The sequence below is a fragment of the Schistocerca gregaria genome, chromosome X (assembly GCF_023897955.1).
Source record: "Schistocerca gregaria isolate iqSchGreg1 chromosome X, iqSchGreg1.2, whole genome shotgun sequence".
Lineage (NCBI taxonomy): Eukaryota > Metazoa > Arthropoda > Insecta > Orthoptera > Acrididae > Schistocerca > Schistocerca gregaria.
The window spans coordinates 409,129,498-409,153,368 of record NC_064931.1 but is presented as its reverse complement, the minus strand read 5'-3'; the positions used below and the strand labels follow the sequence as shown (position 1 = coordinate 409,153,368).

Sequence of the window (23,871 nt, the reverse complement as noted above, 5' to 3'; positions counted from 1 at the left end):
GTAGCATCATAACCAGGGTTGATCATGGTCTTCTGGTTTGGAGCAGAGTGGAATGTCTAAATCAGAGGCTCAGATGACTCTGCAATGGTATCAGATGCAAATTTCTCGGCCCCCACTATCGGGTACAGAACTGTAGGGTTCCCCTTAATTGATTAGGCATGCAATATAGGCAGGAAGTGGCTACTAGTGCAGCAGAGTACATGTGGAGTGCATATGGGGCTGTTTCGGCTTTAAAAAACCTTCCCTTGGGATCAAGGACAATTTGCCTGATAAATTAGCCACAATGTTCCTCAGAGAATCTTCACCATTGCAGATCAGAGATAGAAAATGTTAATATAATTTTAGTAAATTGCATGAGCATCCACAGAAAGATTCCAGAATTAGTATCACTTACTGAAGGTTATAATGCACAGATAGTATTAGGAACAAAAAGAAGGTTGAAACCAGATGTTAAAGACAATGAAATTCTAAGTTCAGATTGGAATATATATTGTAAGGATAGGTTAGTTGCCTATGGTACAGGTGTGTTTATTGCAGTAAAGAATTCAATACAATCTAGTGAGGTTATCACGGATTCCGATTGTGAATTAATCTGAGTAAAGTTAGGTATAAAAGATTAGTAAAAAAATGATAATTGGATGCTTTTATAGACTGCCTGAGTCAGGAGCTCTAGTGAGAAAGTGCTTCAGACAGAACTTTTAGAATATTGTTAATAATTATGCCTTGTAATAGGGGTGACTTCAACCTGCCAGGTATAGATTGGGAATGTCATGCTATGAAATCTGGTGCCGGAGACTGGGATTCGCGTAACATTGTTCTGGATGTCTTGTCTGAAAATTACTTTGAGCAGATAAATAGAGGACCAGCTCATTTGGGTAACATCTTAGGACTCCTGGAGGGGGAAAAAAAAACAGACCTGAACCTATTGAATTAGTTGACACAGAGGAAGGTATCAGTGATCACAAGGCTCTGATAGCATCTATGACAATGGGTCTGACAAAGAATATTAAGAAAGGTAGGAAGATAGTTTCACTTAGCACAGAGTGACAGGATACAAATTTCAGAGCATCTGAGCAACCAGTATTCAGTGACGAGGATGAGAATGTGGAAAACAAATGGTTAAAGTTCAAAGGGACTGTGCAATATGTGCTAGACAAATATGTTCCGAGTAAGGTTTTAAGGGATGAGAAAGACCCACCACAGTTTAACAGCTGTGTTAGAAAACTTCTATGCAAACAAAGCAAACCCAGGCTCAGATTCAAAAGAAGTAAACACCTAGCTGATAAACAACAGCTGAACAAAGCGAAAATGATCATAAGGAGAGCAATGAGAGAAGCGTTCAACGACTTTGGAAGTTAGGCTTTTACTCAGATCCCTGGAAAAAGTTTAAGAGGTTCTGGTCATATGTAAGATCACAAAGTGGGTCAAAATCATCTATGTAATGGTAATTCCCATCATACCGCAAGGAAGAGTGATAAGACCATTACTGTTTATAACATATATAAATGATCTAGTAGAAAGTTGTGGATGCTCTCTAAAGCTTTTTGCATGTGATGTGGTTGTTTATAACAAAGTATCAACACCAGCAGATAGTAATGATTTGCAGAATGGCCTCCAGAGAATTGATGAATGGTCCAGGCTCTGAAAGTTGACCCTGAATGTAAATAAACGTAACATATTGCGCATATAAAGAAAAAGAAACTGCCATACAGCTACACTATTGATGACAAACTGCTGGAAACAGTATCTGCCATAAAATATCTAGAATTATTCAGAGAGATCCTAAGTGGAATGACGACATAAAACAAATAGTGGGAAAAGCAGATGACTGACAGATTCATAGGAAGAATCTTAAGGAGATTTAACTCATCCATGAAGGAAGTGGCTTATAAGGCACTTGTTGAGCTGATTCTTGAGTCCTGTTCATCTATCTGGCTCCCTTACCAGATAGGGCTGGTAGCAGAGAGAGAGAGAGAGAGAGAGAGAGAGAGAGAGAGAGAGAGAGAGAGAGAGAGAGAGAGAGAGAGATCCGATGAAATGTGGTACATTCCATCACGGGATCATTTGGTTAGCACAAGAGCGTTATTGAGATGCTCAACAAACTCCACTGACAGATGTTACAAGAGAGGTATTACAAGAGAGGCATTGTGTATCATGGAGAGATTTACTACTAAAATTTCCAGAGAGCGCTTTCCAGAAAGAGTTGGGCAACATATTACTTCCCCACACATACATTTCGTGTACTGATTACAAGGAGAAAATTCCAGAAATTAGAGCAAATAAGAGGATTACTAAACTCATTCTTCCCATGTGCTATCCATGAGTGAAACAGGTTCGGAGGGCTCAGGTTTTGGCAGCACAGTAGCTCAGCGTGTTCGGTCAGAGGGTTAGCTCCCCTCTGTAATAAAAAACTAAGTTAATAGAACAGCGACGAACATAAATGGGTGTCTTAGGAGATCTGCCCCAAACACATGCACCAAATGAAGATGAACAAAATTAGATTAAAAGAAAAAAAAAAGTTGCTGGTACGAAAAGTACCGTCCACCACACAGCATTAGGCGGCTTGTGGAGTATGATGTAGATGTAGAAGTAGAAGAACCTGATTCGACGATCTGACAGGAGGCCACGTTTTAAAGAAAAGGTTACACACTAGCAGTTTTATACTTGTGTGTGTGTGACAGGACTTTTAATGTTAAACATGTTTTTTTCTTTTACAATACTAATAACACTGTAAAAGAGATAATGTTACAATATCACCCCACAACACATTGTGAATGACACAGCAAGAGATGGAGCTGACATTTCCTAATACTTGCAAGATCACTGAAGAGTCAACAATCCATATGAGGGGGCAAAATGAACAAAAGGACGCCAAAATCATACATTGTTCAAGTTTCTTAGTATCATCTTGTTTTCCATTGAGACTGGGATAAGGGAGAAACTGATATTACATGAAAACCAACACTAACCTGTTTATTGGCTTGCTGCTGATTGGGAACCAGTATACTAAGTGGGAGGGGAAACTATGGTCAAGGAGGTTATTAGAGATGGTGCACTAGATGAGGGAAGGAAAGTGACTGTGTCTTTTAATAGAGTGGCATCTACATTACACAGTTACAGAAAATCTTGGAAGACCTAAATCTGGATGGTAAGAATAAAGTTGAACTACATTCCTCCCAACTGTGAGTCCAGTGTCTTAAATGCTGAATCTATAGGTGAATATAGAAGGAACTGGTGGTGTGAAATCTGTCCGAATCACTAATACTAGAAAACTGGTGAAACAACAGGGGAGAGTGCAGAACCGATATGACTGAACTGCACCAAAAATTACAAATTAAATAGTCTAAAGTCGCCAACAAAATCAAGGTCTAGTGCTCCAAAACTACAACCCATGTACTAATGACGGGATGAGAACTATACAGCTTGCATTGTGGGACACTTCAAATTCTACCAAATTCACCAAACCTTCAGCTACCATAAAAAGTTTCACTAGCAAAGAACCAATCAAAAAAACTTTCTACATGTTTGTTCTGCACTGAATGTGAAACACTGGTGAAAGTAACATTAATGTTCAGTGAATTGTAAGCATTGAACACTGTCTTTTCAATCAGTATCAGTCTATTTCAACTGAATTATAGTTACTTCAGCTTTCATTATTGGATCTGATATTTATTTTTCAGTTTCTTCAGCAGAAAGGTGGAAGGAGTATACAGAGGGTCTATACAGAAGAGAGATATTTGAGGGCAATATTATGGAAATGGAGGAAGATGAGAAGGGAGATATGATACTATGTGAAGAATTTAACAAAGCACTGAAAGACATAAGTCGAAACAAGGCCGCAGGAGATGACAACACTCTGTTAGAGCTACTGACAGCCTTGGGAGAGCCAGCCATAACAAAACTCTTCCGTCTACTCTGGTCTGGTGAGCAAGATGTAGAAGACAGACTTCAAGAAGAATATAATAATCCCAATTCCAAAGAAATCATGTGCTGACAGGTGTGAAATTTACCAAACTATCAGTTTAAGTCACAGCTGTAAAATACTAACACAAATCCTTTACAAAAGAATGGAAAAACTGGCAGAATCTACCTCGGGGAAGATCAGTTTGGATTCTGGAGAAATGTATGAACACGTGAGGCAATACTGATCCTATGACTTCCTATAGAAGATAGGTTAAGGAAAGGTAAACCTAGGTTTATAGCATTGTAGACTGAGAGAAAACTTTTGACTATGTTGACTGGAACACATTCTTTCAAATTTTAGGTGTGACGGGGGTAAAATACAGGAAGCGAAAAGCTATTTACAATTTGTACTCAGACCAGATGGCACTTAGAGTAGAGGGGTGTGAAAGGGAAGCAGTGGTTGAGAAGGAAGTGAGACAGGGTTGTGGCTTGTCCCTGATATTTGATCTGCATATTGAGTAATTAGTAAAGGAAACAAAAGAAAAATTTGGAATAGGATTAAAAACTTTGAGGTTTGCCTTTGACATTGTACTTCTGTCAGACACAGCAAAGGACTTGGAACAGCAGTTGAACAGAATGGGCAGTGTCTTGAAAGGAGGATATAAGATAAACATCAACAAAAGCAAAACGAAGATAATGGAATGTAATCAAATTAAATCAGGTGATGCTGAGGGAATTAGATCGGAAATGGGACACTTACAGAAAGGTAGACTGGCAATGGCAAGAAAAGCATTTCTGAAGAAGAGAAATTTGTTAACATCGAGTATAGATTTAAGTGTCAGGAAGTCTCCCTGACAGTATTTATTTGGAGTGCAGCCATGTATGGAAGTGAAACAGGATGAAAAACAGTTGAGACAAGATGAGAATAGAAGCTATCTAAACATGTTGCTACAGAAGAATGAAGAAGATTAAATACGTCGACCACGTAACTAATGAGGTGGTTCTGAATAGAATTGGGGAGAAGAGAAATTTGTGGCACAACCTGGCTAAAAGAAGGGATCAGTTGGTAGGACACATTCTGGGACATCAACGGATCACCAATCTAGTACTGGAAGGAAGCATGGGGGAAGTTGGAGGAGGGGGGGGGGGGGAAGTAAAAATCATAGACCAAGGGATGAATATACCAAGCAGATTCAGAGGGATTTAGGTTGCAGTAGTTACTCAGAGATGAAGAGGCTTGCACAGGATAAAGTAGCATGGAGAGCTCCATCAAACCAGTCTCCAGGCTGAAGATGTCAACAACAAAAACAAAAAACGACAGCAACAAAAACAAAAAAACGACAGCAACAAAAACAAAAAAACGACAGCAACAAAAACAAAAAAACGACAGCAACAAAAACAAAAAAACGACAGCAACAAAAACAAAAAAACGACAGCAACAAAAACAAAAAAACGACAGCAACAAAAACAAAAAAACGACAGCAACAAAAACAAAAAAACGACAGCAACAAAAACAAAAAAACGACAGCAACAAAAACAAAAAAACGACAGCAACAAAAACAAAAAACGACAGCAACAAAAACAAAAAACGACAGCAACAAAAACAAAAAACGACAACAACAAAAACAAAAAACGACAACAACAAAAACAAAAAACGACAACAACAAAAACAAAAAACGACAACAACAAAAACAAAAAACCACAACAACAAAAACAAAAAACGACAACAACAAAAACAAAAAACGACAACAACAAAAACAAAAAATGACAACAACAAAAACAAAAAACGACAACAACAAAAACAAAAAACGACAACAACAAAAACAAAAAACGACAACAACAAAAACAACGACAACAACAAAAACAACGACAACAACAAAAACAACGACAACAACAACAAAAACAAAAACGACAACAACAACAACAACAACAACAACAAAAACAACAAGTGTAAATTTAAGTATGTTTCACAAGCAATATGAATTGGTTTAACAAATATTATGTTCATGTTAGTTGGTGTGTTAATTAGTAGTCTGTGAATGACCAACACATAAACAAATCACATATCTGTAGCCTGTAGACCTAGTCATTCTATATTCTACAATACACATTGTCCAAATGATATATGAAAAATGGACATCTCCGTCTATATCACTACTTTGCAATTGACACGTAAGTGTTGGACAGAGGGTTCATAGAACGACTCTGAATATTTCTCACGTGCTCCACTCTCTAATAGTATGTGGGTAGAATGCACATCTGAATCTTTCTACATGAGTTTTGATTTCTCTTACTTTAGTGTGAAGATCCTTTCTCTGTTTGCAGGTGGGAGTCAACAAAATATGTTGATACTTAAAGGAGAACATTGGGGATTGGTATCTCATCAAAATATCTTACTGCATTAAAAACACACTTGTTTTAATGAATGGCACACCATCTAGCATCTTATACTCATGACACACTCCCCCCTATTTTGTGATAATGGAAAATAAGCCGCTCTTCTCTGAACTTTTTTGATGTTCTCTGTCAGTCTTATCTGGCAAGGATCACATACTGTGCAGTAGTTCTCCAGAGGAGGATGGACAAGCATAATGTAGTAGACTTATTGCATCTTTGCACGTGTTCTGCCAATAAAATGCAGTCTCTGGTTCATCTTCCACATAACATTTTCTATGTTATGGTTCCAATTTAAGTCATTTGTATTTGTAATATCTAGCCATTTAGTAGAATTGAAACCTTTAAATTTGTGCAACTCTTTGTGTACTCAACTTTTAATGGGTTTGTACAGTACTCATATGGAGGACCTCACAGTTTTTATCGGTTAGGGTCAACTGCCATTTTTCGCACCATGCATATGTCTTGTCTAAATTTTGCACTTCAGTTTCATTGTCATATGATTTTACTAGACAGTAAACAACAGTATCATCTAGAAATAATCTAACAGTGGAGCTCACATTTTCTCCAAAATCGTTTATATACATTAAGAACTGTGGAGAGCCTTTAATGCTACATTGAAGAGCCCTAGCTATGACTTAGGTTCCATTAAATGACTTTTTATTATTATGAACAGCAACCTATCTGACACGAAATCACAAATTCCATACCACAACTTGGATGATGTTCCATAAGAATGCAGTTTGATTAGAAGCTGCTAGTCAGGGATGGTGTCAAAAGACATCCAGTATTAAAAAGTTAATACTAGTCCACAAGTGGCTAGTGTAGTCGCTCAATGGGTTCAAGTATTTTAATGATGTCTAAAACTTTTATTCAATGATGAGACAATCACATGATTATCAGGAATACGATGGTTAGCCTAGCCATGTAGGGGACCTTAGTTCAATGCCCAGTACTGCTGGGGATTTTGCATTTATGGGAGGACTGGAATGGGATGCACTAAGCTTCATGATATCAAATGAAGAGCTTCTTGAAGGAAAAGAAACAGCAACAGGTCCGCTAACCCAAAAACAGTCAGGTGAGCAGTGTGCTAAACCCATGCTGTTTCATATCACACCTCTATGACACCACTGGATGATGATGATGATGATGATGACGTGGTGGTTGGGCACAATTGGCCTGTTGTGGTTAGAAGAGTGGTGCTTTATCATGAAGCTAATTTACAGATTATTATGTTAAATAACTAATGCTCATTGACATTAAATTAATAAACTACCATTCCAAAAAGATTTTATGTTTTTTTGAGGGTAGGGACAGAGCTTCCATGTCAATATATTTATTTGATAGATTATAGTTTCCTGTAAAACAGTTTTTAACAAAATGTCATTTCTTAATGCTGAATCAACTTTACTTACAGCACAGTCATTTGCACCATCACCACAAAATGTCACAATATAGTCAATGTTCTGCAGTGATTCAACCAACTGAGCTTTTTGATCAGGTAACATGCGTGCAAATATGGTTCCCTTTGCTGCAATTTGTGGAACAAGATAAGGGTAATGATCATTAATCATTTTCCAAGAGTATCCATCAACAGCAAAATGCCAGTTAGCACCCAGATCCAAGGTAACAACAGCATCCTAAAAATAAAAATCATGACAGTCAGGCTTCAATTTATTCACAATGAAATATCTGATTTCGATGCACAACAAAATACAGAAGTTTAATTATTAATAAAGCAAAAAAATTTAAATGAACTACTTTACTTACTTATTGACTGCTCACTGCCTCGACTATACGGTCAGTGGTTATATTTAGTCCTTCCATTGTTTGGATTAAATTTAATGTAATACATAAACCACATTTTGAACAGGTATTTGAAATATCACCAAAAAGTAGAAACAGACGAAAAGGTAAGTTAATGTTACCTATACATTTTGTGTGTTGCTGTTGTTGTTTTTGTTGTCTTCAATCTGAAGATTGGTGCCTCTTCATCTCAGAATAACTACAGCAGCATACATACTTATGAACCTACTTATTGTATCCATTTCTTGGTCTGCCTATATGATTTTTAAACCCTCCCCCCTACACACACACACACACACACACACACACACACACACACACACACACACACACACACTCTCTCTCTCTCTCTCTCTCTCTCTCTCTCTCTCTCTCTCTTCTCTCTCTCTCTCTCTCTCTCTCTCTCTCTCTCTCTCTCTCTTCCCTCCAGTACTAATCTAGTGATCCTTCAATGCCTCAGAATGTGTGCTGTCAAACGATGTCTTCTTTTCTTCTAGTCAAGTTGTGACGCAAATTTCTTCTCTCCCCAAGTCTGTTCAGTACCACCTCATTTATTATGCAATCTACTGGTCTAATCTTCAGTATCCTTCTGTAGTAACACATTTCAAAAACCTCAATTCTCCTGTTGCCTGAAATGTTTATTGTCCATGTTCCATTTCCATAAAACGCTATAATTCAGACAAATGCTTTCAGAAGTGACTTCCTAACACTTAAACCCATATTCGATGTTAATGAATTTCTCTTCTCCAGAAACACTTTTCTTGCGACTACCAGTCTATATTTTATATCCTCTCCACTTTGGCCATCATCAGTTATTTTACTGCCCGAATACCAAAATTTACCCACTAATTTAAGTGTGTCACTTCCTAATGTAATTCCTCCAGCATTGCCTGATTTAATTCAACTACACTCCAGTAACTTTGTTTTGCTTTTGTTGATTTCTCTCTTATAGTCTCTTTCCAAGACACTGTCCATTCCATTCAGCTGCTCTTCCAAGTCCATTGCTGTCTCTGACATATTTGCAATGTTATTGGCAAACCTCAATGTTTTTATTTCTTCACCATGAACTTTAATTCCTTCTCCAAATTTTCTTTGGTTTCCTTTACTGCTTGTTCAATGTACAAATTGAATAACATCGGGGATAGGCTACAATACTGTCTCATTGCATTCTCAACCACTGCTTTCTTTTCATGCCCCTCAACTCTCATAACAGTCATCTGCTTTCTGTCCAAGTTGTATATAACCTTTCACTTTCTGTATTTTATCACTGCTCCCGGCAGAGTTTCAGAGACAGTATTCCAGTCAACATTCTTAAGTGCTTTCTTTATGCTTGCATAAGCTAAATACAGGTTGGTTTCTTTAGCCCATCTTCTAAGATAAGTCATAGGGTCTGTATTGCCTTGTGTGTTCCAACATTTCTCTGAAACTCAAACTGATCTTCCCCGAGGCTGGCATCTCCTAAATTAGTATTTTGCAGCCATGATTTGTTAAGCTAATATTTCGGTAGCATCAACTCCTTTCAGCACTTGCTTTCTTTGGAATTGAAATTATTGCACTCTTCTTTAAGTCTGAAGGTACTTCCCTCATCCCATATATCATATATACCAGGTGGAATAGTTTTGTCACTGAGGTTCTCCTAAGGATATCAGTAGTTCTGAGTGAATTTTGTGTACTCCGGGCTTACATCTTTCAGTGGTATGCCAAATTCTTCTTGCAGTATCATATCTTCCATCTCAGATTTATTTACTTCCTCTTCCATTTCCATAATATAGTCTTCAAGATCATTTCCCTTGTATAGCATATACTACTTCCTCCTTTCAGATTTCCCATCATTTATTAGTACTTGTTTTCCAGCTGAGCTCTTGATGCTCATACAGCTGCTTCTATTTTCTCCAAAAGCCTCTTTAATTTTTCTTTAGGCAGCATGTATCTTTTCCCCTAGTTACACATGCTTTGTCGTCGAACCATTCCTGCTTAGCCACTCTGCATTTTCTGTTAATCTCATTTTTGATATGTTTGTAGTCCCTTTCACCTGCTTCATTTACTACATTTTGATATTTTCTCTTTTCCTCAATTAAATTCAGTATCTCCATTGAAATCCAAGGATTTCTACTTCTATCTGATGATACAAAAGATGAATGTTATGAACTTCTTACATTACTGAATTCACTCCATAATAAAATAGTATTACCAGTAGAACATGAAATAAATGAGTCCATAAATTTCTTAGACCTCAAAACTGTTACTGAACAGCAAGAACATAGTTTTCACATTTACAGGAAACCAACCTATGTGGAGATCACACCAGCCAAACAGAAGTATGCTGCAGTTAGGTCCTCATTGAACAAGAGACACACATCAACTTTATAACCCTAAGCACTAACACAAGAAATAGATACCATTAACACAATTGCAATACATAACAGGTATTCAGTAAAATCAACTGACAAATTATCCACAAAATACAGGCCAATATCAGTAAAAGTGTGTTTACACCTGTGTGCCTCATGCCTAGTCCCTGTGTGACTGTGCTTGCCCCATATGTAAGTAGAGGCATGCATGTAGGTTCCATGCCTCTTCCTCAGTGTGTGCTTGTGAATAATTCTATTTGCACCTGTGTTCACACTGAGTGCCTCTGCTTCTGTGTGGAGGGCAAGCTACAGCCACATGGCAACTGGCAACACACATTAACAAAAGCGCAACAGGAAAAGCAACTGCCATCACAATCGTTCACAAGCATTCCCTGTTTAGGCACAGCATCACAAAAAAATTCTAACTTATTCAGAAAAACCTATACAAAAATGTCTTAACATTAAACAAAGAAACAAAAAAAAGTTGTCAAATACAGGAAAATGTAAACTGTTTTAAGATATAAAATGTATGTATAGGATACTCCCTTGCATTTTTGCACTTTATGTATGATATATGTACATAACAGGCAGCAAAAGACTTGTCAGGGACTTTTTTAATATCTAATAAAGGTTTATTATCTAATAAAAACCACGGATGTAGCTGGAATTGATAACTGTCTGGTAAGTAGAAATGTTTGAATCAATTTCATATGTCACAATTGATGTTTTTGGAAAGCCTGTATCTGCCATTTATTATTTAAATAATGGAATACTGCATTAGTTATGTACTTTTTTCATGCTTAGCATGAAGTGTTTTGAGAATTGTCTGTCATTGTCAAGTGCAAATATGTGCACTAGTATGTTTTGCTCAGCATGAAAAAAATACATAACCGACACTGTGTTTAAACTAAAAACATTTGAGAAAGGCAAAGTGAATGACCATAGATAAATATATATGGTCTATGGTGAATGATTGTGTCAACTAGAGCTACAGGTGGCCAAATGCCGAAACACAATAAATAAGGTGCGACAAAGGTGTCATCATAATCACAACAACCACGAAACTGCGCTTGCACAGTAGAGAACAGGTTGGAAATGGTTGTTATTGGTCATGATATCTTTATTCGACCAGTTCAAATCCACTGAGTACAGTGCCCTGGTGTCGAGAAACTTAACCATGTAATATTTGTAAACACTACTGGATGGTCAACATCATGCCAGCATCATTTTTTTCTCCACAAACATTTTTTGTAATACACAAATTGCAGAAAAATTATAAATATGTTGACACAAAATCAGGTGCAAATTAACACTGTGGAAATTTAACAGGAACGATAAAAAATGTCAAACTCTGGGAAAATGTTAATTCCGGGAACGTAAATGTAGAGTTGGACTGTACTTTGACAAATCCTCTGTATCTAACAGTATGGCCCCTGATATACACAGACTAAATGACATACACAACAGCGTAAGTGCATTCCAACCAGAAAATAAAAATTATGTCTGGACAAAGTGCAAAGCTGATTGTACCACTTTCTAACCCACCAGTAATAGCAAAACCTTCCAAATACTATTCTGCAGAGTTTGCAGCTTTCTGTCTTGCTAAGAACGCTTTTTCTGAAGATGTCAGCCACTGGCCACAGAATGCCACATGACAGCAACCGATTTCTTTACAGGTGATTACAACACAACACATCTTGGACCTAGAGTCTACAGTGTATATTGCCACACATTTTGGCAAGTATAAAATTATTTATTAGTGGAGTGTAAGTTTTAACAATCCCCATGATAAGCTCAGTTTTGTGAGTACAAGCCCTTTCATGTGAAAAGCTTAATGCCTTTGATCAATTTGGTTCATTTTTATAAGATTTTGGTTTGAAACACAGTTAACTGAACATGCTTCATGCAAACAGCATGTATTTTCATAACTGATTTGAGCTCAAGACATGGTAATCACTGCCTTATCATCTTTTATAAAACTATTTCATATTATAATACTTTCTAACTTTTTAGCTAACAGTATGACCCTTGATATAAACAGACTAAGTGACATACACAACAGTGTAACTGCACTCCAACCAGAAAATAAAAATTATGTCTGGATGAAGTATATGAATATATGAAGAAAATGAATTGGCACAATGCAGAGCAAGATAACTTTTACTCACACTACTATAATCATTCCTTGGAGATTCAGGATACAAGCCTCCTCCAATGGGCTTCAGTTTTAATGACACAGATTCACCATCTTCAGATTGAGTAACTACAACCTGGATAACATTTTCTAATGGTAGTACCATGCCACAGTCTCTTGCCACACTGACTGCTGTAAGAATATTGTCGCCTGCAATGTATGAAACAAAGTTATAGGAGTATATAAATCACAGAATGAGTCATAGAAAGGCACAACAAAAAGACTGCCTGAAAGTTAGCTTTTGGCCAACAAGGTCTATGTCAAAAATAGACAACAGATACTCATGCACACACTCAAGCAAAAAAAAAACTTGCACATACATGACCACAGTCTCTGGCAGGTGGAACAGCCTGGCTCCAATTGCCAGAGAGTGGTCATGTGTGTGCGAGTTGCACACACGCGCGCGCGCGTGTGTTTTTGAAAGAGGCCAGTGTGGTATTAGATTAACAGATAGATAAATCAAAGTTAAGTGATGAAATGAAGAGCTTTATTCCATCATCTATTAAGCATGCATCCAAGACAGCAATATTTCTTCTGATATTTCAGCTGATAACCATACAGTCATCTTCAGGTTAGTTTATGACTAAATTAAAGTTATTTGAAGCAATGATATACAGAGTAGAGCTGTTGTATGTTCACTTGTTTGTTTGTTTGTGTGTGTGTGTGTGTGTGTGTGTGTGTGTGTGAAGGGGGGGGGCAGGGGGGACAGTACTGCAACAGTGGTAGAGATGAGTGACAGGTAGGGGCTAGCAGAGATCAAAACCAGGGAATTCAGGGATCAAATGATGTGTTGCAGAGATAAATCATGTATACACAATTCAGAGAATGTGTTATCGTGAGGCTGGGATTAAGAGGATTGGGGGGAGGGGGGGGGGGGAGTGGAGGGTAGAATCCAAATGATATGGGTTATGAAGCAGTCACTGAGGATAAGCACACACTACTCAACGGCATGCTCAGCCACTCAGTGGTCAACTTTGTTCTTGGTCATAAGATTGGTAGAGGCCATTTAATTAGGTAGACAGCTAAGTGGTGATCTTTCCCACATTGAAGACTGTGCAGTAATTGCAGTGAAGTTGATATATGACACAACAGCTTGCATAGGTGGTCCTGACTGCCAGGGAAAGATATGGCTGTGACGGAACTCTAGTATAGTATGTCAAGAGGCTGCTTTGGAACAGGTCTTTCACATAGATATGATTCATGTAGGAAGGGTTGGAAGTAATGATGAGAGATGGACTGGCCAGGATATTTGTCATTTGGGTGGATGCAAAATGCTAATGGTCTTAAGAATTATAATTGAGGCACACAATGAGAAATGGGGCTACACCACAACAGTTAAAAACATCCAGTGACTCTCAGTGCTTGCTAATTTTTATCAACTTCATCCAACTGGTGATAACCAACTATGAGTCAGTATTCTCACAATTACAAACTTGTAGTATGCTGGAGTAACTTGGGACAGCAACTTCTGTTAATCAATAGAATGAAAAACCAGTCTAAGTTCAAAATATTTTATTTTCCGTTCAATGACTACTTTCTGGCCGAGACCTCTTTTTAAATCAACATAACAAAGTCAAAAATTGCATTTCCGAAGATGTCAACAAAATGTGTAATGTACATTCACAGTGCATATGTTGATTTAAAAACGGGTCTTGGCTAAAAAGTAGTCATCGAATGAAAAATAAAATATTTGCAACTTGAACTGGTTCTTCATTCTATTGATTCAAACAATTGTTCCACATGTCTTCTGTATGGCATAGTCACCATTTATAAAACTTGCAGATATATTATAACTACAATATACTTTTTGAAAGATATAACCACCATTTGACTGTACAACATGTTTTATTCCACAATCTAGATTTTCAAGTGTTACAACTGCAATAGATTAATCAGATTTTTGATACATACGTAAGAGAACAAATCATGCAGCCTATACATTAATTTAACTGTTTACCCAGCTATTTTGCCGATACTTGTACTTTTACTGTGTTTTAATCTGTAGCAGTTTTAACACTTGAAAATGGAAAAGACCAAAATCTAAACTGTGGAATGAAATCTGTTGTACAGTTATATGGAAGATATACCTTTCAAAAAGTTTCACATGACATTGGCACCACACCAAAGTAAAATCATTGCAATATACTTGTCTCTTAATTTAAGCTATTGCTTGTTATACATAAAGAAAACAATCTGAAGATGACAGAAATACGGATGGCTAACAGTAATTAGAACTGTATAAAACTTTACCTGTAACCATAACACACCGTAATTTAGCTGTCTGTAGATGGTGAATGACACCCAGTGTCTCTGCCTTTAAGCTGTTACACAGCATCAGAAGTCCAAGAAATGTAAGATCACATTCCATCTGAAAAATATAAGTTGACTAGATATTCTTCTGACCTTAAAAAGTTGCACACTATCACAATAATGGATGATACTGCTTCATGTCGAGTGAATACCCAGGACTAAAAATTTGTAAAACAGTACTACAATACTGAAAGCTCTCACTGATCTCTTGTCACTTTCACCATGAAAATAGGAAAAGTTGTCAATTTTCTAGCATTTTAACCTCTATGTCTACTACAATATGTGATGCAAAAGACAAAGTCTAGATGTTTAAGATGATCTATAATGTGTGTCTTCCGGTTCAGGATCTTTCCAATATCAGCACACATGAACTTAGAATATTCTGTTTGCCAGTCGTAGCATTTCACCAGAACATGTTTCTAATTTTGACCTAAGCAGAAACTACTGGTTTCAATAAATTCCTTTGACATATGTTAGTCCTTTTTCAGGTTGTTAATTTATAGCTCAAAATGTCTTCACCACTTATCTACCAGAAGCTGAAGGTTGGCACAGGCATTTGTTCCCACCCTTGTGAAATTTGAAACAGATGTTTACTTATTCATTCAAAGTATCTTCTTATATTAAATTATTAGTCTGATTAAGTTCCTAAAATTTTAACAATCTGATTAAAAATACCATCACTGCTACAAATTTGTATGGGTAACAAGTTAAATTCAAAGTGCGCTTGCAACTTTATGGCTCTGAGCACTATGGGACTTAACTTCTGAGGTCATCAGACCCCTAGAACTTAGAACTACTTAAACCTCACTAACCTAAGGACATCACACACATCCATGCCCAAGGCAGGATTCGAACCTGCGACCGTAGCGATCACACAGTTCTAGACTCTAGCACCTAGAACCGCACGGCCACTCTGGCCGGCCCTGCAACTTTACAATGCACTATTGGCAAAGACTGGACACAAAATTCATGAAGCCATTAAACCTTTTAGTGACACACAAAAACTATCCTGATGTGAACATAACCTGAATCCTCCTCATTTGCATTACATTTGCATCTGATCAAGACAGACATACATGGGGTATCGTCTCAGCTGTGCGACTGGATTTGTGATTTCCTGTCAGGAAGGTCGCAGTTCGTAGTAATAGACGGCAAATCATCGAGTAAAACTAAAGTGGTATCAGGTGTTCCCCAGGGGACAGTCCTGGGACCTCTGCTGTTCCTGATCTATATAAATGACCTGGGTGACAATCTGAGCAGTTCTCTTAGGTTGTTCGCAGATGATGCTGTAATTTACCATCTAGTAAGGTCATCCGAAGACCAGTATCAGCTGCAAAGTGATTTAGAAAAGATTGCTGTATGGTGTGGCAGGTGGCAGTTGACGCTAAATAATGAAAAGTGTGAGGTGATCCAAAGTGTGAGGTGATCCACACGAGTTGCAAAAGAAATCCGTTGGCATTCGATTACTCGAGAAATAGTACAATTCTCAAGGCTGTCAATTCAACTAAGTACCTGGGTGTTAAAATTACGAACAACTTCAGTTGGAAAGACCACATAGATAACATTGTGGGGAAGGCGAGCCAAAGGTTGCGTTTCATTGGCAGGACACTTACAAGATGCAACAAGTCCACTAAAGAGACAGCTTACACTACACCCGTTCGTCCTCTGTTAGAATATTGCTGCGTGGTGTGGGTTCCTTACCAGGTGAGATTGACGGAGGAAATTGAAAGGATGCAAAAAAAGGGCAGCTCGTTTTGTATTATCACATAATAGGGGGGAGAGTGTGGCAGATATGATACGTGAGTTGGGATGGAAGTCATTAAAGCAAAGACGTTTTTCGTCGCGGCAAGATCTATTTACAAAATCCAAGTCACCAACTTTCTCTTCCAAATGCGAAAATATTTCATTGGGCCCAACCTACATAGGTAGGAATGATTATCAAAATAAAATAAGAGAAATCAGAGCTCGAGCAGAAAGGTTTAAGTGTTCATTTTTCCCGTGCGCTGTTCGGAGTGGAATGGTAGGGAGATAGTATGATTGTGGTTCGATGAACCCTCTGCCAAGCACTTAAATGTGAATTGCAGACTAATCATGTAGATTTAGATGTAGAAGACAACAAATGTTTCTCCTTCTTATAATGCATACTCAAAGGAAACCTATCAATGAACTACTACTGCACTAAAAATAGGTTTTAATTTATGTCATATTCATAGCACATACCATGAACCAACGATATGAAAAATACAACAACAAACACTATATTCAACTAGATAACTGTATAACATTATTAACTGAGTCAATGAACATTTACCACTTCTCTTCTGGCTCGTTGTGCTTGGGACCATGAAAACTTGGGATCTAAATCTCTATATGCCAATGCTATAATTCTGAAGCCACCAGAGGCATAATTTGTAAGTATTCTGTGTAGATCTCGTGGCACTAGGAATAAAACAAAAATAGGTTAGTTAATATTACAAGTTTCACTAAGAATATATTTATAAGGAGTGTTCAAAAAGAAAAGAGCCGCAGGCATAATTACACAAACCAGTATCTGGATGTTAGAAGTATTGACCCTGGCTGTTGAGACACTTGTCCCACTATGACAAGGCCGTGAATGGCTGTCTCATAAAATTCCCAGGGTTGCAATATTAACCAGTTTCATACGTACAGGTGGATGTCATCATCCAAGGTGAATCGTTTGCCTATCAGGGTCTTTTTAAGAGAGAGAGGTCTGGACTGTATGGAGTGGCTGAGAATGTCCTATTTGAATTTCTGCAGGAGTGCCACGACTGTGTTGACGGAATGAGGCTTTGCATAGTCATGGAGCATAATGACTCCACGGATAAGATTGCCTGGTTGTTTTGATTTGATCTCTTGGGGAAGGGTGGTCAAGGTTTGCGAGTAATAGAATGAGATTTTCACTCTGCAGCAGAGTGTGCACTGATATGAAACTTCCTGGCAGATTAAAACTGTGTGCCCGATCGAGACTCGAACTTGGGACCTTTGCCTTTTGCAGGCAAGTGCTCTACCATCTGAGCTACCGAAGCACGACTCATGCCCGGTACTCACAGCTTTACTGGCAGAAGTAAAGCTTTACTGGCAGAAGTAAAGCTTTACTGGCAGAAGTAAAGCTTTACTGGCAGAAGTAAAGCTTTACTGGCAGAAGTAAAGCTTTACTGGCAGAAGTAAAGCTGTGAATACCGGGCATGAGTCCTGCTTCGGTAGCTCAGATGGTAGATCACTTGCCCGTGAAAGGCAAAGGTCCCGAGTTAGAGTCTCGATCGGGCACACAGTTTTAATCTGCCAGGAAGTTTCATGTTTGCGAGGAATGCTGGGCATTCACTGTTGTCCCATGCTACAGGAAGTGAATCAGAAAGGGGCCATCTTGGTCAAAGAAGAACATCAGCATAACCTTTCCTGCACTCATAGTGGGACAAGTGTCAACAGCTAGGGTCAATACTTCTAACATACAGGTACTGGTTTCTGTAATTATGCCTCCGGCTCATTTCTTTTTGAATGGCCCTTATAGCAACAAAATTTAGACATTTGGTAAGTAAAGTGGGGGAATATGGACAAAACATTTGTATAATACTTCCCACCTATATAAAGACCACTAAAAAATTACACAAAAATATGAGCATGGCTAATGGAAGCTTATTTAATGCACCACTACAACTACTGAAAACTTTATGCACACATAATGAAGAAAATTGGATGTCACATGAATTATGCTGCTGGCAAAATGGAAAAATCACCACAAACTGCAAATATCCAACGTTAAATTATCAGAATGTTATAAAGTCCACCACATTTATAAAAAAAATTGCATTAGTTAGAAATTAGTCACAAAAGAAGAATGTTGAGTTCAACATCTTGTTGAGAGATGAAGCATTGGCTCAGTTCATGAATTACGAGGAAGAGAAAAATCCTGGCAGCTAAACAGAACTTATGTACATCATTTATTACAGAAGTACTTCCACTACTGAAGGCTAGTTTAAACATAAAAGTAATTGAGCTATGAGTTAATTAAGTGACTAACAAGGAACATATATTTAATCATTACAAAAAAAAAACCTCAAAATATATTTGGCAGCTTGCTATGGGGGAAAGAATGACATCTGATGGTGTCAGGACCGCTTCTGAGCTGAACGTCATGAACCTTTCCCTGCAACCTGTTGCTTCGAGGACGAGGGGGAAAATGGAGTGTTGAGAGGCACCTGCTGGTCGTGTGCCTTCTTGACACTCACTACGGAACTGTTGCTGGACTTTTCAGTGGCAGCTGATTGGATTGCTTTATCCCTAATCAATTTGCCTTGGCATGTACACATGCAAGTACAGGTGCTGGTGGTGGTGGTGGTGGTGGTGGTGGTGGTGGTGGTGAGTGGTTGTACTGTGGATGTTGTCTGCATCAAAGTGTCGACCTTAGGAAAAAGTTTCTTCACCATAGAAGCATAAAAAGTGGTAAAGACAGGAGGTTTTGTCGCCTTATATTCCTTTTTGGCTTCTGCATAGAGGATCCACATGATGACTTATTTCTTGGATTTTTCATTCCTCTGCAAAAACAGGGCAGCCTCAGCTACAGACTGGGTGGCTGCCAGAGCAATTAACGCAGACTGCTAGAGAGGGACAGTCAGTCCCAGCTTCATGGTCTGCTTTTCCACATCTCCCACAGGTCCCTTCACCCCTACAGCTCACCGTTGTGTGAGCAAAATGCTGGCATTTGTAGCAGTGCATAGTGTTAGGTTCATAAGGCCTAACATTAATCGGAGGAAACCTGACATGATATGGTCAGGCAGCGATGGAGAATTTAAGGTCACAACGAAGGTGGCCGTCTTCTCAATTGCTCCATTATTCCTAAACATCCTTTGCTCTATGTCTACTATCGCCTGTAATGCCCGTACCTGTTTAAGTTCAGCTATGTTGATGTCCATAATGTCACAGCATGCGACTACACCCTTGCTGCAGTCGATTGAGTTATGCAAATCAACAATTACATTATACTCACCCAATTTTCTGGAATTCCTAAATAGTTCCACCTGCTTTGCCCTGTTAGTCTCAACCAGCAGGGAACCATTCCTCAGCTGCTTGATAGATTTCAGTCTTCCAGCAAGTCCTTCCAAGCCTTTACGGATATCGCAGAGGGACACATTTTTAAACATCCCCTCCTTCTTCTTAATCACAAAAAACACATACAGATTTATGACTCTTGAGGCCTGGTACTACAATTCAACTTATTATGATTATCAGGAGGCAGGGTGTATACGCAGATGAGGAAAAAAAGCAATCTCTGATTTTTCCTGGACTTCCCGGTAAAAAAAAAAAAAAAAAAAAAAAAGCACTTTCTCCCGGATGAAAATACACTTTTTCCCTGTTAAGTAATAATATACTTTTCCTCGGAACTGTAACACTTATCAATCATTTCAATGTTTGTGGTTTTATACACTGGCGTAGAATTTCCTGGCAATTCGGGGGAATTTCCTGAATTTTCATGAATTTCCTGAAACTCAGGGGAAAAACACGTTTTGGAAAGATGTCTGATGTGCAGCAACATGTACACTGCATATTTTCGTATTACAAAAGTATAAATTCGCATTTCACCAAACACTCCATGTTACTTTTCGAAGGATTGAAATACAGATTGCGATGCGCTTTTGTAAGCCAGTCTTAGCTCACGTCAAGCGTTCGCGCCAGCCGATGTCAGCGGATATTCAGACCACAGAACACGTGATATAGTCAGCCAATAGCAACATCACTGTTAAGTAACGTGAACACACAAATAGGAAAAGGTAATGGTTTAAATTAATGAACATAGTGTTCCTACAAGAAAAGAAATGCTTTCACGTATAATATTGGCCTCTGAGATTAATAAGCTGCAAGAGAAGCTAATCTTTCACACATAATGTTGATCTTTTTTGCGCACACAAATGTGACAGTAAAATTTGACAGTAAAATTTTTAACAAGGATATAAAGGTCTGATCTTCTGGGCTCGAAAATATTCTAAATGGTCGTCCACAAAGATTTGAATTTTGAATGAGAGTCAAATGCTCTGCTATTAAATTCATCGGACATTTGCTCACAGAGTTCATCTTCTGTAAAAGGAAATTTAATTTACTTGAAAGTAACGCTTTTCAAACAACCATTTAGAATATTTTCCTGCAACCTGTTAGAAATAGATTTGTTTCAGGAGTTGTGTCAGATGACAGGCGTTGCCGCTTTTGCGCAGCTACGCTGACGCAGGAAGCCTGTACGTTCGTAAAAGTAAAACATTAAAAGATCTTATATTATGTCATAAAAGAAACAAGACATTAGAGGATACTCCAAGAGCATGGGAATTTTGTGAACCATACCAAAATGCATAATTCGACTTAAAGTGCACATTCGTCTGTCCAGATTCAGATGTAAATTTTCTTGGAGTACCAGTACCGCATTACCTCATGTTTGGTTCTTTATTATGGCATAACATCATATGTGCTAGAAGATGAAAATGTAAACTTGAAATGTAGAGAACAGTTGAAAAACACTTCATTTCAAATAAATTGACTGTCTCAGCAAAAAAGACTAATAAAAGTCAAATTTCTTTAACAAACCAACAAAAATAGCTTCATTGTTCTGCAAGGCAATTAACGCTTTACTCTCAGAAAGGCGGAAACAAAATAAAATCTGAAACTAATAACATATTTTAGGCTTCCGTAATTATGTGAATGTATTTTAATTCACTTGATAGCTTCCAGCCACAGAAATCCGTTTTGCTTTCATTTGACATGAGAGCAATAAACAAAGAGGAAACAGCAAAATCACTTAACGAAAACACGGGTCACGTGGAGAGTACCACCTAACCACTACAACTGACTGCTCTGCGCATCATATCTAGATCTACGATATTTTTGAAACAGGGTAATATTAGATAGTGGCGCTCCCCCTCCCTCGAGCATTTGAGGTAGGACACCAAAAATTAAAAATCGACTTTTCAAAAATATCTTCATTTTGTAGCGCACATCTTTCTGATGAGTGATACATAAAACATATATGATCGGGGGAACATAAGACACGTTATTTGGTCTTAAGTGTGCCGAAGTGCAGTGCCACACATCTTCACACAGCATTTTTCCATTGCACGTCTCTGAATTTCACAGAGCGAAATACAAACGTGTAATATTTTGTAATGGGTGCCATCAAACTATATTTAGGCCAGTGGAAATTAAAATGTCCTGTGGTGCCTCTCCTGCTCCCAGTCGGCCCGTTTGACATCCTGCCCCCAATTAAAAAAATCTCACAATTAATAGTGGATGGGATTCTTTGTAACCGGGAGAACAAGAATTCTTCAGAAAACTGTATAACTCATCCTTCATAGTGCAGCACTCTGGTCAAAAATGTTTTGTCAAAATTTCATTTTATTGGATACACAAAGAAGACAATACATAATCTTAGTTGCCTGTTATTCCTGTTAGTCGTTTATTCCCACTCCGGTAATCTGAATCTATGGATTCGCTAGTAATTATAAGAATGCTGATCATCTGCAAACCCAGTCAACCACATAAACAGCGATTGTTGTTTGCCATTTCGGGTTTATTCGCTCAGCTCGTATAGAACCGTCCCCTTTTGTCTACAGGAAAGTTTATTTCTAGATGCAACGGATGCTGGGTGCTTTGTGACACAAGGTCTTTTTCCTCAATAATATGTATTGAGTCTTCCTCATTCCATGTAAATCTTGCACAATGTTGGAATGTTCACAGTTCATCACATTTACAAGTTCTTGAGTACACTAATGTGGATCATAGTGGATTAACATGTTTAAATGATCACCACCAAACCCTGAAGCTCTTCCTGAGTGACATATCAAAATGGTCCTCCTTAAAATGAGAAAACTATTTTCTTGCCTTGCTTTGTGCAAAGACATTATCCTCTTTACAACACAAATGTTTCTGGCTGCCTATGGTGCTGTCACCCATCTATTGAACTCAAACAGAAGAATATGCCAGAAATATTCCTACTTCTCCACTTGGCACTCCATTTTCTAGCATTCACAGCTCCACTCACTATATACAAATGGCAAAATAATATGTAAATTGCAATAGAACAGTGAACTACAAATAAACAACGACAATTGATAAGTAAACCCACATCAACCAGAATACCACCACCCAAAACAAAAATGCTACAAATTTATGCATCAACTAAATAATCTGGTAAAAAAATCTATACAGGCAAGTTACCAGGCCAAAAGCCACGAAAAATCAATGTGTACATATTATTATAGATCTGACACATGAACTGAAAGGACAAAATGTTATGTATGACAATTTCTTTACATTATATCCATTAGATCGATGAATTCATGAACTGGAAAAAAAAAAAACTTGTTACAAAATGAACAATCAGGGGTGATTGGCAGAAGGATACAAACAGGAAATTCTTAAATAAGCTCCAGTGGTGGAAATCTGAACTCCATACGTGCCAGATGTAAATTCTGTCCATCAATTTGTGACAACAAAACCCTTATGAAGAGCTAAAATTGTATCAAACCTGTACTAATTCTCATATTACATACTGCTGTCCATATTGCGGAATCTAATAAGCTGTCTGTATTGATGTTGAGCTGAGGCAGCTAGATATTTAGAAATTATAACTACTACAGTTTCCCTGTTACTAGCAATTCCTATTTTGTCCAATTTCAAAATAACTGCACAATAAATAATTTTTAAGTCATTGATATGAATGTTAGCTTCAAATACTGCAATATTTGTTTTATGGCAAATAATATCCTATTCACTTTTAATATAGAAAGCTGAAATTTATGAATTACTGTTATTGTAATTTCAAACATAAGGAAGATGACAATTTTTTTTATTTTATTCATCTACAAACTAATTAAAAACTCCATTGTGTGACACTTCATAGAAAACCAGGGTCTT

The 23,871-nt window shown here is 37.8% G+C and overlaps 1 protein-coding gene across 2 annotated transcripts in view; it reads right to left on the bottom strand.

Annotated features, from left to right (window-relative positions):
• The window catches only part of LOC126298720 (polyamine-transporting ATPase 13A3-like), a 218,197-nt gene that overhangs the window by 42,013 nt on the left and 152,313 nt on the right, over positions 1-23,871 (bottom strand). For both annotated transcript variants that reach the window (XM_049990147.1, XM_049990146.1), the window contains 4 exons: positions 17,270-17,397; positions 14,899-15,016; positions 12,623-12,798; positions 7,713-7,937 (listed from right to left, as the gene is read on the bottom strand). In XM_049990147.1, the coding sequence (XP_049846104.1) occupies positions 7,713-7,937; positions 12,623-12,798; positions 14,899-15,016; positions 17,270-17,397 (647 nt within the window). The remainder of the gene's footprint in view (positions 1-7,712; positions 7,938-12,622; positions 12,799-14,898; positions 15,017-17,269; positions 17,398-23,871) is intronic.